Source organism: Gossypium arboreum, chromosome 6 (genome assembly GCF_025698485.1).
Source record: "Gossypium arboreum isolate Shixiya-1 chromosome 6, ASM2569848v2, whole genome shotgun sequence".
NCBI classification, from domain to species: Eukaryota; Viridiplantae; Streptophyta; class Magnoliopsida; order Malvales; family Malvaceae; genus Gossypium; species Gossypium arboreum.
Window position 1 is genome coordinate 78,887,942 of NC_069075.1, and position 14,327 is coordinate 78,902,268.

A 14,327-nucleotide genomic window follows, 5' to 3' on the forward strand; every position below is an offset into this window, starting at 1 on the left:
AAGTATTTTTATATAATTAAAGAGATCAAAATTAAAATTAACCATTATTGTTAAGAATGTAAAAAGGGAAAAAAATAGAAAAGCAAACTAGGTGTCAAAAGTAGGACGAAAATTGAAAATTAACCATCATTATTAAGAATGAAAAAAAAAGAAAAGAAAAAGCAAGACAAGTGTTAACGAAGGAATGTCAGGCCTTAGAGCCTTTCTTTTATATATAATATAGAATGTTATACTATAAATGTAGAATAAGGATTTACTAAGATAATTTCATATCAATATAAAACTTTTGGTTTTAATTTATTTTGTGAAAGAGAGGTAACTTTACATTTATATAATATTATATAATAATTCTAAAATGATACTATTTTTTAGTTTTTAACAATTATTATACTCAATCTATTGATTATTAAAAATGAAATTAGAAGAATGCATACTATTAATCTAGAGTATATTTTAAATGATTCAAATGTTATAATTATTATTTGAAAATGTTTTATTAATACAATATTGAAATTGCTAATATAATTGACATGTTTTAATTATGTTTACTATTTCAAATAAATTTACATTAAAATAATTATATAAAGTAAAACATATTCTTTTAATAAATTAAAAATAAATATGTACATGTGGCTGTGGAAATTAATTTAATTTAAACATATATGACATATTATCATTTTATTTCTTGATGAAAATAAAATTAAAGCTTTGATTTCAAGTATACCTTTATAATTAAGTTTGTGTAAATATAATTATCTCGTATTGTGAGTCCATAAATGATTATAAACACAATGCAAACTAAGAGTTTAAAGGTAACAAGCTTAGATTACTGTTAAATAAATTGTCTAAAAGCTACGTAAAAACTAATTTACAGATTCAGAGCATATGCAGATATACACTCTCAAAATCAATTATCCAAATAGCTAATTACAAAATATTAAAATTTTACTCCTAATAGGATTCGAACACATTACCTTTAACAATTAAAATTATAATTTAGTGATGAAAACTAATTTTCAACTTCATTTAAAATTACCACGAACTAATAAAGAACATATAAATATCAATAAAAATATTTTTTAAATTAAATATTTTAATTAATAAGAATTTTAAATATGTTTAAATATATTATTAGAAAATATATCTTATTTAAAATTTTATTCTCTTAAATCTCATGCAGCTTCTCTTAAATCTCTTTTGCATTCGTACAACTAATTGAACAATTCATGCAATCAATGAATTTCTAGATTCGTGATTATCCCTTTTATTATTTGATCAACTCAATTAATTAAATTATTTTAAATAAATAATTAATTAATATTTATATAATTGAAATAAATATTATAATATAAATTTATTTTGTAATGTAACATAATTATCTTTAGTACATATTATATTATAAAAATAGTATACATAGACTTTTAAGGACATATAATATATCAATTGTTATATAATTAAATTGTGACTGTATAATAATTATTATAACATTATGATATTACAATGTGCATTCTTCTATTAATAATGTGCAACCTAAACCTTAAACATGTAGCTAATTTTATGATAAACTATAGTATATACTATTAGTATTATATAATTAAGTTATATTAGTTATGAATATTATAATAACATAATTCTATATAAAGTTATATATCAAATTCCATTTCGCATGTTGGCTGGAAATAATATAACCATATGCCAAATTTTACTGGATTGGCTAGAAAGCTTTCTCGAGAGTCCTCTTCACTAATAAAGAAGGCAAGAAAAGAGAAACAAATGAAGAAGAATGATTTAGTTGAAATTAAGATTGACTCCTAAAAGGAATTTCTTTTATGTAGGAGTGAGTCTAGTTGATATTACAAAGCAGCCTAACCTATATACAATTAATTATATGTTTAAGGTTTAGATTGTATATCTTCAGTTGAAGAATGCACATTGTAATATTATAATGTTATAATAATTATTTTACATTTATAATTTAATTGTATAACAAATAATATATTACATATAGTTAAACATGTATGTATACTATTTTATATATTATAATATATACTAAATACAATGGCCATGATGTTAATCTTTGGGGGGGTCAAACTAAAATTAGACGTGCAAAAATACTTTTGAGAAGGGCCTACTTATATTTTTAAGAGGGCTACAATAATTTATACGTAAAGGAGAAATTACAAAAAACTTAAATTTAGGAGGTTACTTATATTTTTGGAAAGGCCATTGTATATTTACAAATAACTAAATTGAAACAAATTTAAACTCAAGGCCCCCTAGGCCTCTACTTGACTCCACAATTGACAAAATATAATTGTTGCATTACAAAGTAAATTAATATCATAATAATTATTTTAATTATATCGTAAATCTAAAAATTTTGATAATTCCATCTTATTATTCAATTAAATTTACAAATACAAAAATATGAGTTAAAGAGAATAAGATTTTAAATGAGAGATATTTTTCTGATAAAATTTTCTAAACATATTTAAAATTATTAATTAATATATTTACTTTTTAAAATTTTATTATTAATATTCATATGTTATTCATTAGTTTATGTAAATTAAATTTTAATCAAAGTTGAAGATTAATGTTGATGGTTAAAGCATTAACTTTAGTTGTCAAAAGTCGTGTGCTCCCACGGGAAACAAAATTCCATATATTTATCCGAACAACGAATTAACGAATCTTTCGAATTCAGATAATCTAGAATTTGCAATTATCCGATCGAGAGGAAGAAAGCTTACAATTACGTACTGTTATGTGTTTAGTAAGACAAAGTATAAAGCAACATTTAACCCTCTTTATGATGTAAGCATACATATTACTTGGCTATTGCCTAAATAGCAAAGTTCACCGACTGTACAACAAACAAAACAGACCTATGATGTAGTCCATTCTTTGTGGTGATGAAGTTGACAACTGATCAAATAACTAAGCATAATGCAAATGAAGAACAACCTATTGATCATGACTCCTACATTGAATTTACTCAAATAAAAAACGAATCACGAAATTGATTCAATCTCTAAACAACTGAATTTACCTATTTCAGCTCATTCAATTCATAGGTCTACTTTCATGATGTTAACATGCGATGGCAAAATTACTTCATGTGTCAAAGAGATTGCCTATAAATAAAAGCATTTACAAAGATTGCCTATTATCACTTTAATGTTAACAACAATTCATTGAAAAGTGGCGGATGGAGAAACAAGCATTCTTCCAACACCCATAAACTCAGCAGCAAACTCTTCATCATTTTTCCCTAACATTACTTCTAAGCTACATTCAATATTCCTTCCCTTAAGGACCCAGAACCTGGGTTTTATTTTCTTTTCCAATGAATAACTAAAGTACCTAGGATACCCCACCACATCCTTCGCAGGCTTTCCAATGGTGTTTAAAAGGAAATTGAGTTTCGGTTTTAATACCTCCTCAATGCTGTATCCTAGTAATGGAGGAAACCTATGGATCATCAAAGCAATTTGCCTCCTAGACAGCCCCATCTCCATCAAATAATTGATCCTGTTCACATAATCGGCAGATCGAGTTACAACAACACTGATTTTCTCATGACTGCATGATCTGTAACTTAATGAACATAGTTCTCATCATAACAATGAAGAAAAAAACCGAATGCATGATCCCCATTGTTTATATTTCCAACTTAAATTATGTTATCCAAGTAAAACCATTCCAAACTCAAAAACAAAGCATTCAAGATAGTTCAACAGACTGAACCTCAAGATAGAATGGCATTGACGTTGACATCAAACTTTTCTGTGTGTGATCTTGTCAGGAAAGAAAGTTTTAATACCTCTGTCTTTTGGTCAATACTTTCAATAACAGTTTTACCTACAATGCATTAGTGGAACTAAAATTTTCATTTTCCTTTTTTTTTTTTTTCTTTTTTTCTGTTCATTTGACAATTAAGTATGGTCTTTGGGTATCTTCCCACCACACAACACCTCAACTAATATAGAACAGTGTACTGAAATAAAAGTATTACCGAGGAAGTAAAGTTTTGTTCACATCAGAAACAAGAACCTCTGGATACTTTTTGATGACGCGAGGAAGGTGGTCATTGGAAATACCAAATTCTGCGAGAAACTCAACCTTTTTCTTCAAAGTTGTATCGATGTTGGCAGCAAAGACTTCTGGACAGCGAGAAACTAACTTCCCCACAGTTTCCTGATCAAGACCAAGTCCTTCAAAAAATAGAACCACCTATAGAAGGAGAAATAAATCATAACTATAAAAGAAATATAAAATAATAGAATAGAATAGAATAAATCAGAAGAAAAAGCAATACAAATCAAATTCATTGATTGAAACTATAATAAATTCTTTTCGAAGTTAGGATTTAATGCCACAATTTCACTTTCATAGTTGACTAGAATCCTTGAGAACTAGTCTCTTTGACGACCCTTGGAGAAATGCAAGTTATATTTGACAAGAGTCATCTTAGCTTCACAAACAAAATACTAGGATTAGGCCGTTGAAGAGACAAATCAACCAATCTTGACCACTGAAAAACAGCAGAGTTAGACTCCTGGAATTGCCTCTAATATCCAGAAATCAACATAAAGCTGGTTTCACGGCAATGTAAACATGTAATTGCTAATAAGTTAACTGAAAGGCTGCCAATCACAAAAATAAGTATTACAAAAATGAAAAGCCAATGGCGACATCAGCAAACCCGCCCCTCCCCCACCTCAGAAATATCTCTTCCTCTGAGTGTTGTGTGATCAAATTTCAGTCAATCAGTTCATCGTGGAAGAAAAATCGATTACACAGTGTCAAATAAGGGATTTGAGAAGTCCGGTATTTAAATTTTCTTGTTAATTAGAACTTATATGTATGGTTACAATTTATTCATTAAGACAAATTACAATAAAGAAGCATCCTTAGAAACAGAAAAGTATAAGGCACAATCAAGGAGCAGCAAATAGGAGCAAGGGAAGAACAGCATCCTAATTTTCTTCATGCCATTGAGGGATAAAATCATACTGCATGTCAATTCCTTTAAATATGTAACAGGGAACTGCTAAAAGTGAACCAGATCACCTCTCAAAGCTATGTTAAAGCTAGTTATTCTTTTAAGCGGTGATTCAACATTTATGAGATGGGAATTAAACATTAAGTAACTGCAAAAAATAGAAGCCAAAAAGTGTATCTCAAGAACCCAAACAAAAACATACAACCACCAACCTGGAGAAATTCTTGAGGTTTCTTTAATAGCAGCTGGGGACTTTTGGCAATAACCCGGCCAAATTTCTTGTTTCTAATACCCAATTCACCAAATTGATCCACCATTAACTTTAGCTTGCTTGTAGAACAACCCAATAAATGAGGCCAGCTTCTAATTGCTCGGTCAACACTTGTTTTCGGTATCTAAATCCAAATATGAAAATTATCCAATTCATTACAGAACAACATACGAATAGAAAAGAAAATGAAGATAATGCAACTGTGTAACCAAGTTTATAACTTTAATAAGAAACTATCTATGTTTGGAGATGTAATCAAATGATACAAAACACTAACTTTAGTTGCCCGACAGAAACATAATTATTTATCCAGTTAACGGAGAAAGAAAACTACTTAATAATAAGGAGCAGTAAACAACATAAAATCAAGGCTGTCCGTTAATACAATTGAAGCTATTAAAGAAAACTAAAACTGCCTGTGGATTTAAAAATATATTCTCATACCCCTATGGCAACTTTCAGAGTATTATATCCTCAACAATTTCTTGTTTCGGTAACTAAAAGAAAGAAGCTCCTAGTTATTATTTTTACCAGACGATAACATTAGCAATTTCAGAATAAATAACAAAACATTAGCACCTCAAGTAAGCTGTAAGCAAACCATGAAAATCATGATGGAACCAAAACTCAACCAAACATAACAGAGTATACAGTCAAGCACATGTGTAGGGCAAATGTAAGACACCCTGACTAGGAGGTCAACATTAAATCAGTACCTTTTCTTCCTCAAAAAACAAAAGGATCTGCTCATAATTTTCTTGAATACTTGTTGAAAATATCCATGGATATTTTAGCAACATTTTCCCAATATCTTTATATGCTGCACCAACCTAGAAGAAAATTCATAAAAAAGAAACTTCGATTAAGGGTAAACAAGGTATAACCACACTAAAAACTAACATAGCATGGCATCCATAAAAAGAAAGGCTATTGTTCAAAGTGTCTGCAAGTAGAAAACAGTACTCAGCTAAATGAAACTAGAATTTAAAATATATAAGGTACCTTCTCGAAAGTTGAAAATTTTGATTTAATGCCCTGAATCTTGTAAAACAAGATGGGAGGAAACAACAAAAATACATTTCCCATAGATCTCCTTGGAACTCCAATATTTTCAAGAAATTCAACCATAGGTTCCAAATGGGACACCACTGGTAACAATAAAAGACGTGGAAATGATTCCAACAGAAATCTAAAAGTTGCATCTACCAAACCCAACATCTCTAAACCTCCACGCCTTGCTTCAATCTGCAACATATATTGATAGATTGTGTCACAACAGAAAGCAACTGAACAAATGAACCTATGCAACTGAAATGTCAGTTGACAACATCAAGAGGGCAAACAAAAGAAAAGAATAAAAAGTATTAGGTAAGTAAAACCTGATATCACTTCACATAGACAATAAAAGAAGATTGGAAGTCATATTCAACCTTCTCAAAGAAGGATAAGGTTTGTTGCACATCTTCATCAGAAGAAATTGACAAGTGCATCATCATTCGGCGAGCATTTTTCCCACTAAGCCCTCCTTTATCATCACCGACAGAAAATATATTTTCCTTCATATATTTAACCTAAAACCCAAATCCAAAATAAGCAATGACTCTACCAAACAAATTTAGATGAAGAGCTTGTTTCAGTCAATTCACAGAAGAGCAGAATTCATTTGAAGCAAGATAAGTATCACATTAGTCGCTTGATCAGACCAGCGAAAAGATTTAATTTTAAATACTCCTATATCAACAGGATGCATCTACAAGAGCTTAAAAACCACAAACAGGGAGTATTGCGTTTAGAACCAAGCTATGATTCAAGAACATGCACATATTCTACTGAAGGATCGTTAGGTTGGGTTACCAAAAGAGATATGGCCAATATCTAAAGGAATTTATTCTGTGCCTACCAATTTATTAGACCATGGCTTACCAATCAAAAGGTGAAGCATTTGAAAAATATTTTAACCAAAAAAGAAGGCAGTAGATTAGACATGTCAAATCTAATAAGCAAAATCCTCCATTGTAACGGTTTATATCCATTTCATCAATATAAAGACTTCTAAATGACAAGATGATGAACTGAAGAGTAAACAAGAGTACAAGAGTATGACATGATGTCAGCTTAAAGTAAAACTTGACAAGGATGATAACGGCTGGATCATGCAGGCTGAACACTAACACACGCCTAACACTAAGCAAGCCATCTCAAAACAAAAAATTTTGGTCTAATTATTACTTCAGGGTTAATATAAAAGAAAACATTTTTGTAGGCATATGCCTTCTAAATACAGTACAAGCTAACTGATGCAATCTGTCAAAGGAATCTCCATGAAAAAGTTAGTCCCTAACGATCATTCACTTCTTCTAAAGTGTGAAACAAAAGGAAAAATGATTATGCAGGAAAATTTTCTATGTAATGAAACTAACATGGCGTACTGAATTTACAACCAAAAGAGAATATTCATGCTACAAATCATAGGTCAACTGTATGAAATAAAGAAAAGAGGTATTTGTGTCTTAAATATTGTCAAATTTGAAAAATATCCATCAGTTCCTACAATATGGCACCCATAACATTCTTGCATACTGATAAGGCAAGATGGTTTCATTATTCACTATTTAGCTTTGTCGACTTGTGTCTTAAATATTGTCAAATTTGAAAAATATCCATCAGTTCCTCATTTCTAAAGCTTGCAAATTTTTATTTTTATTTTTTGAGGCTAAAAAATCTAAAGAATAAGCTTGATTCATCAGCCTGTGAAACAAAATTTCACATCTACAATTTCCTAAATTCTAGTTCCTTCCAAAACAAAGATCATCAGAATGCATTTTTGAACAACAAACCAAAAGGTAAGGGTGAAAATAGATGTAAATAAACTTAATGAGCTTTCTTGCTAACCTTACGAATAATACTGGGAAGTGATTCTGAGGACAAATAACGAGCAACGCTCATGGCAGAAGAGAGAGGCAAACCCACACTCTCCAAAAAGGCAACTTTTCCATTATCACCCTTCTCCTTCGCCATAAAAATGATCATTTCCTTAAACCCCAAACTATCCCCTTCACCGTTACTATTATTCCAAGCATTCCATTCCTCCAGTTCCTTGACAGCATCCACCAGCATTTGCATGTATTTCGGGGAATTAGAAGATATAGAAATGGAATCCTCCAAAGAAAGCCCCAGTTCTTGGAGGTACTCAGAAATGGATTCTCGGGCTTGTGTTAGATCATGTGGAGTCTGGTTAAAGGGATTGGATTGGACCAAGGGAGGTTGAGGAAGGTATGGCTTCGGAGAATGGATTCTTGGGCAGTGAAAGAATGACAAGGGGAAAGCATTCAAAGAGCACCGGCGAGCAAAAGGGAGAAAACAGGTGTTTGGAAACTGGGATTTTAAATTCCAGTGAATTGAGAAGGATTTGGTGGACATTCGGGGAAACTTTCTTTAACACCCCCAGAGAAACCCTAGCATATGGCAAAAATTCACACTGAACAAACAAAGCTGAAACGTATCCAGTATTTTACATTAAAAAGAAGACCACACGAAAATCAAGTAATCAACAGTCACAAAAATAAATAAATAAATAATAAAGGTTTCCCAGATTTGCTATAAACAAGTTGCTATTTGCCTAAAGTATTTATTAGTGTTCCCAGAAGCACAACTTAAGACCTACAACTGATAAGGCTATATTTTATTTTTATTATTCTTTGAATAAAACTAACGGAAAATACATAGAGCAGTACACGGAAAATGAAGCGGAAACCTGGAAGAGGTAATATTTTTCAAAAAATATTCTTATAAAAATATCTTTTAAATGTAAATATTTTTTATATATTTAAACCACATCATCAACTTTGAAAGCGAAATCATTAAAGTTGAAAACAACCCATCAAATTTAAAATCACATTAACTAGTAAAAGAAAAGGTAATTATTTTTTAAAAAACTTTTATGTAAAATAAAAAAAATTTAATCCAGAAACAACTTTTGCTACACCAAAAGTTATATACTCTCTTGGCATTTGGCAACAAAAACATCCTATTTTGATTTATCTTTCTTAAATGCATACTTTCAGGCACTAGAAACTACATAATCACGGAAGACTTATGATATTTCTATTACCTCATTCCACGTGAAAAAAGAAGAAAAAGGAAATGGCTTTTAATTACACATACACGAATGTTCCTGTTACGCTGGTTCAGGATATTGCTAGCTGCTCTCAATTGTCTCATTGCATTGATCTTGGGCGTTATCTTAGTGTCCCGTTGCATTTTGGTCGTGTCACCAAGTATACTTATGCGCATCTTTTGGATAAGGTGAAGAAGTGTTTGGCATCTTGGGCTAATCAACTTTCTTTAGTAGGGAGTGTTAGATTTATAAAATAAATCTAAAATACAAATTTAATAAATTAGAATTTGTTATGTCAAATCATCAAGAATAAATCAAGAACAAAACTAGATGCGGAAGCGTACTTGAATCCATAGATTTCTTGAAACTTTTTGGATCTAGGAGATTTGATCTTCCAAATTAGCACACAAGAAATTTAGAAATATCTGCTCTCTCCTTCCTAATGATGGGATATTAGAAAAGATATATTATGTGTAATTTTGGGACTATAACCCTAATATTTATAACCTTGGTATATTTGTTCTAATCAAATTCTAATTAGCCCATCATTAATTAGAATTTGATTAGAAGAGTATCTACACATATTTGACCCATATTTTATTTAATAATTAAAAGCCCAATAAAATTCTAACCAAATTAGACTACTTTTAATTTGGGCTAACCTATCATGATAGTAAATAATAACATGTAATTATCCTTATTATATATCGATGTCCAAATTTTGACCCATACTTTATTTAATAATTAAAAGCCCAATAAAATTCTAACCAAATTAGACCACTTTTAATTTGGGCTAACCTATCATGATAGTAAATAATAACATGTAATTATACTTATTATATATCTGATGTCCAAATTTTCTAACAATCTCCCACTTGGACCACATATATATACTAATTACTTTATAATTACATGTCATTATATAACCTTATGAGCTCAAAATTTTACTATCATATCTAAAAGGCATTTCAAACAATCTCGTCCATTAATTATGTTAACATAGTACCAAGGTGACTTTCGTTACAAATATCGTAACTAAATCCGTCCATGATCACGTATATTAACACAACCAAATGACATAGATCAAGTATGGATGTGTAGCATGGAAATTACATGCAATATTATCTAAACATGTCTATTTCCAACTGGTCCTCTTTAAACTTAAGTGAGGTCAATTTCAAAATAATAAACAGAGTCAATAAACTTAATACTTCATTTCTAATCAGAAAATAACCAAATACATAAATGTCTAAAATATAAACTCTCTTTAAATCATGATATCCTCAAACAATGTAACACCCATGTGAGCAGTGTGCTCATGAAAGACCTTAGGTGGTAAACATTTTGTGAGCGGATCCGCTATCATGGAGTTTGTCCCAATGTGCTCTATGGATATTTGACCATTTTGCACTCTTTCTTTTACAACTAGGAACTTTATGTCAATATGCTTTGACTTAGATGAACTCCTATTGTTATTGGAATACAGCACTGCTGATTTATTGTCACAAAATAATTTGAGTGGTCTTTCTACATTCTCCAAAATGCACAGCCCTGTGACAAAGTTCCGTAACCATATTCTATGGTTTGATGCCTCATAGCATGCTACAAACTCTGCTGCCATAGTGGACAAAGCTGCAAGTGTCTGTTTGACACTTTTCCAAGATATAGCTCCTTCGGCTAACAGGTAAATATAACCTGATGTAGATTTCCTACTATCTTGGCATCCAGCGAAATCAGAATCAAAATACCCTACAACCTCCAAAAGATCTGATCTCTTATAAGTAAGCATGTAATTTTTTGTTCTTTGAAGATATCTCATAACCCTTTTGGCTGTTATCCAATGGTCTATACCAAGGTTGCTTAAATATCTGCCTAACATCCCAACAATGTACTCAATGTCTGGACGCGTACATACTTGAACATACATTAAACTCCCAACAGCTGATGCATAGGGAATCTTTTGCATTTCCTGAATTTTAAGGTTACTTTTAGGGCATTGAGTAAGACTAAATTTGTCTCCTTTAGCGACAGGGGTGTCACCTGGTCTACAATTCTGCATGCCAAACCTTTTGAGTACTTTATCAATATAGCTATTTTGTGATAATCCAAGAATACCTCGAGATCGATCTTGATGTATCTGAATTCCTAAAACAAAATAGGCATCCCCAAGATCTTTCATCTCAAAATGCTTGGATAAAAACCTCTTGGTTTCGTGCAATAAGCCTATATCATTAGTGGCAACCAAAATGTCATCAACATATAGAACCAGAAATATGTACTTACTCCCATTGAATTTGTGATACACACAATCATGAACAATATTCATCTCAAAACCAAACGAAACAATTATTTGATGAAACTTGTGGTACCATTGACGGGAAGCTTGTCTGAGTCTATAGATGGATTTTGTCAATTTGCAAACCATATTCTTTGAGTTTTTCGACTCAAAATTTTCTAGTTGCACCATATAAATTATTTCTTCAATGTTGCCATTAAGAAATGCAGTCTTAACATCCATCTGATGTAACTCAAGATCAAAATGAGCAACAAGCGCCATGATTATCCTGAAGGAGTCTTTCGATGAAACTAAAGAGAAAGTTTCTGTAAAATCAATACATTCTTTCTGAGTATATCCTTTAGCTACAAGACGCGCCTTATACCTCTCCACATTACCATTTGCATCCCTTTTGGTTTTAAATTTTTATTTACAACCAATTGGTTTTACACCTTCAGGTAATGCGACAAGTTCCCAAACTTTATTGTCTTGCATAGATTTATACTCATCTTTCATGGCATCAATCCATTGTTGAGAATTATAACTTTTCATAGCTTGATGAAAGTTGATTGGATCATCTTCCATCATTCTATTATCATCCTCATGTTCTTGGAGAAATACAATATAATCATTTGGAATAACATTTTTCCTTTCTCTTGTGGACCTCCTTAATGGCACTTGTTCTTGAGGTTGTTGAGTTTGTTCTTCTGGAACAATTACCTCATTTTGAATGGGGAGTTGTTTAACATTTTCTTGTAGAGGTTCTGGATTCACTTCTTGATCAATGATAGGTATAAGAACCTGAACATCGTCAAAAGTGATAGTAGGAATTCAGATAGAATCCTATTCCTCCTCAAAATCAATGTCTCTAACCTTATTTCTCCCCCCAAACTCAACATCCTCAAAAAATATTATAGTTCTCGTCTCAAAAATATTCCTTATTATGGGATCATAAAATTTATAGCTTCTAGATCGCTCAGAATAACCAATAAAGTAGCTGCTTACTATTTTGGAGTCTAATTTCTTTTTATGTGGCCTATAAGGCCTTGCCTCATCTGGATATCCCCAAATGTGGAAGTATTTTAAACTAGGATTTTTACCTGTCCAAAGCTCATAAGGTGTTTTTGTAACTGCTTTATTGGGTACTCTATTTAGAATGTAAGCTGTTGTCTTTAATGCTTCTCCCCAAAGGGACTCAGGTAAGGTGGAATGAGCAATCATACTCCTTACCATATCTTTAAGAGTTCTATTTCGTCTTTCAACTACACCATTCATACTAGGTGATCCTGGCATGGTGTACTGTGGGACAATATCGCATTTCTCTAAGAATTTCACAAATGGTCCTAGACATTGTTCACCTGAGCCATCATATTTACCGTAGTACTCACCACTACGATCAGATCTGATGTTTTTAATCCTTTTGTTGAGTTGATTCTCAACTTCAGCTTTATAAGTTTTGAACACGTCCAAAGATTGAGATTTCTTATGAATGAGATATAGGTACCCATAACGTGAGTAATCGTCTATGAATGTTATGAAATATTGTTGACCATTCTAGGATGCCGTAGGGAATGGCCCACAGAAATCTATATGAATTAATTTTAAGACGTCTGAAGATCTGTTTGCACCAAATCTCTTGGTTTTGGTATATTTTCCCTTAATGCAATCGACACAGACATCAAAGTCTGTAAAGTTAAGGGACTCTAAAATACCATCAGACACAAGGCATTCAACTCTAACTTTTGAGATATGACCCAAGCTCCTATGCCATAATGATGCTGAATTTTCCTTATTTAATTTGCTTTTAATACCACGTGATTCCACATGCAAGGTTTCATTATAGAATGCAACTGTTTCTAGCAAATAAAGGTTGTCATATGTATTTAAATAACTAGTTCCAATAACATTTGAATTTAAAGACAAATTAAGTTGATTGTTTCCGAATGAACAATAATATCCAAATTTATCCAACAAAGAAACAGAAACTAAATTCCGTCTAAATGACGGTACAACAAAAGTGTCTTTTAAATCCAAATAAAAACCAGTTCCTAATAACAACCTAAAATGCCCAATTGCTTCCACTTCTATTTATTTTCCATCACCTACAAAGATGTGTCTTTCACCATCACTTACCTTTCGGTAACTCAGGCAACCCTGCATAGAAACACTTATGTGAGTAGTAGCACCAGAATCTATCCACCAAGTGTTTCTAGGTACTGAAGCTAAATTAATCTTAAAACAGACCAAATTAAGAATTATACCTTTCTTTACACGCCAAGCATGATATTTGGTACAATCTTTCTTTACGTGTCCAGACTTATTACAAAAGAAACAACTCTCTGTAGCTTGTTGTTATTTCTTTTGAGCTAGACCCTTAGCAACTTCATTCTGATATTTTCTTTTCTTGCCCTTTTCCTTAGGGGCATTGGCCAAACGAGCACTTTCAGAGTTATCATGCTTCAACCTTTCTTCCTCTTGAACACAATAAGAAATGAGCTCATTTAGGGTCCATTTCTCCTTTTGACAGTTATAACTAATTTTAAATTGGTTAAACTGTGCAAGAAGCGATACCAAAACCATAAGAACAAGCAATTCCTCAGAAAGCTCGATCTTAAGTTCCTTAAGTCTTGAAGTAGTGTGGAACATCTCCATAATG

At 31.5% G+C, this 14,327-nt stretch overlaps 1 protein-coding gene across 5 annotated transcripts; it reads right to left on the bottom strand.

The window, feature by feature from the left end:
- Nucleotides 1–3,026: 3,026 nt before the first annotated feature.
- LOC108465090 (transcription termination factor MTERF6, chloroplastic/mitochondrial) lies at nt 3,027–9,605 on the bottom strand. 5 transcript variants are annotated; one of them, XM_053030197.1, is made up of 8 exons: nt 9,444–9,605; nt 8,172–8,734; nt 6,710–6,850; nt 6,282–6,524; nt 5,996–6,109; nt 5,221–5,403; nt 4,019–4,236; nt 3,027–3,534 (listed from the first exon to the last, which is right to left on the bottom strand). In XM_053030197.1, exons 2-8 carry the CDS (start codon nt 8,697–8,699, stop codon nt 3,195–3,197), a joined length of 1,767 nt encoding a protein of 588 aa, XP_052886157.1. In that variant the 5' UTR covers nt 8,700–8,734; nt 9,444–9,605; the 3' UTR covers nt 3,027–3,194. The 5 variants fall into 5 exon arrangements, with proteins under 5 accessions (XP_052886157.1, XP_052886160.1, XP_052886158.1 ...); XM_053030200.1 differs by lacking the exon at nt 6,710–6,850 and having other exon boundaries at nt 9,444–9,603; XM_053030198.1 differs by lacking the exon at nt 9,444–9,605 and having other exon boundaries at nt 4,019–4,200; nt 8,172–9,151.
- Between the last annotated feature and the right edge of the window lie 4,722 nt (nt 9,606–14,327).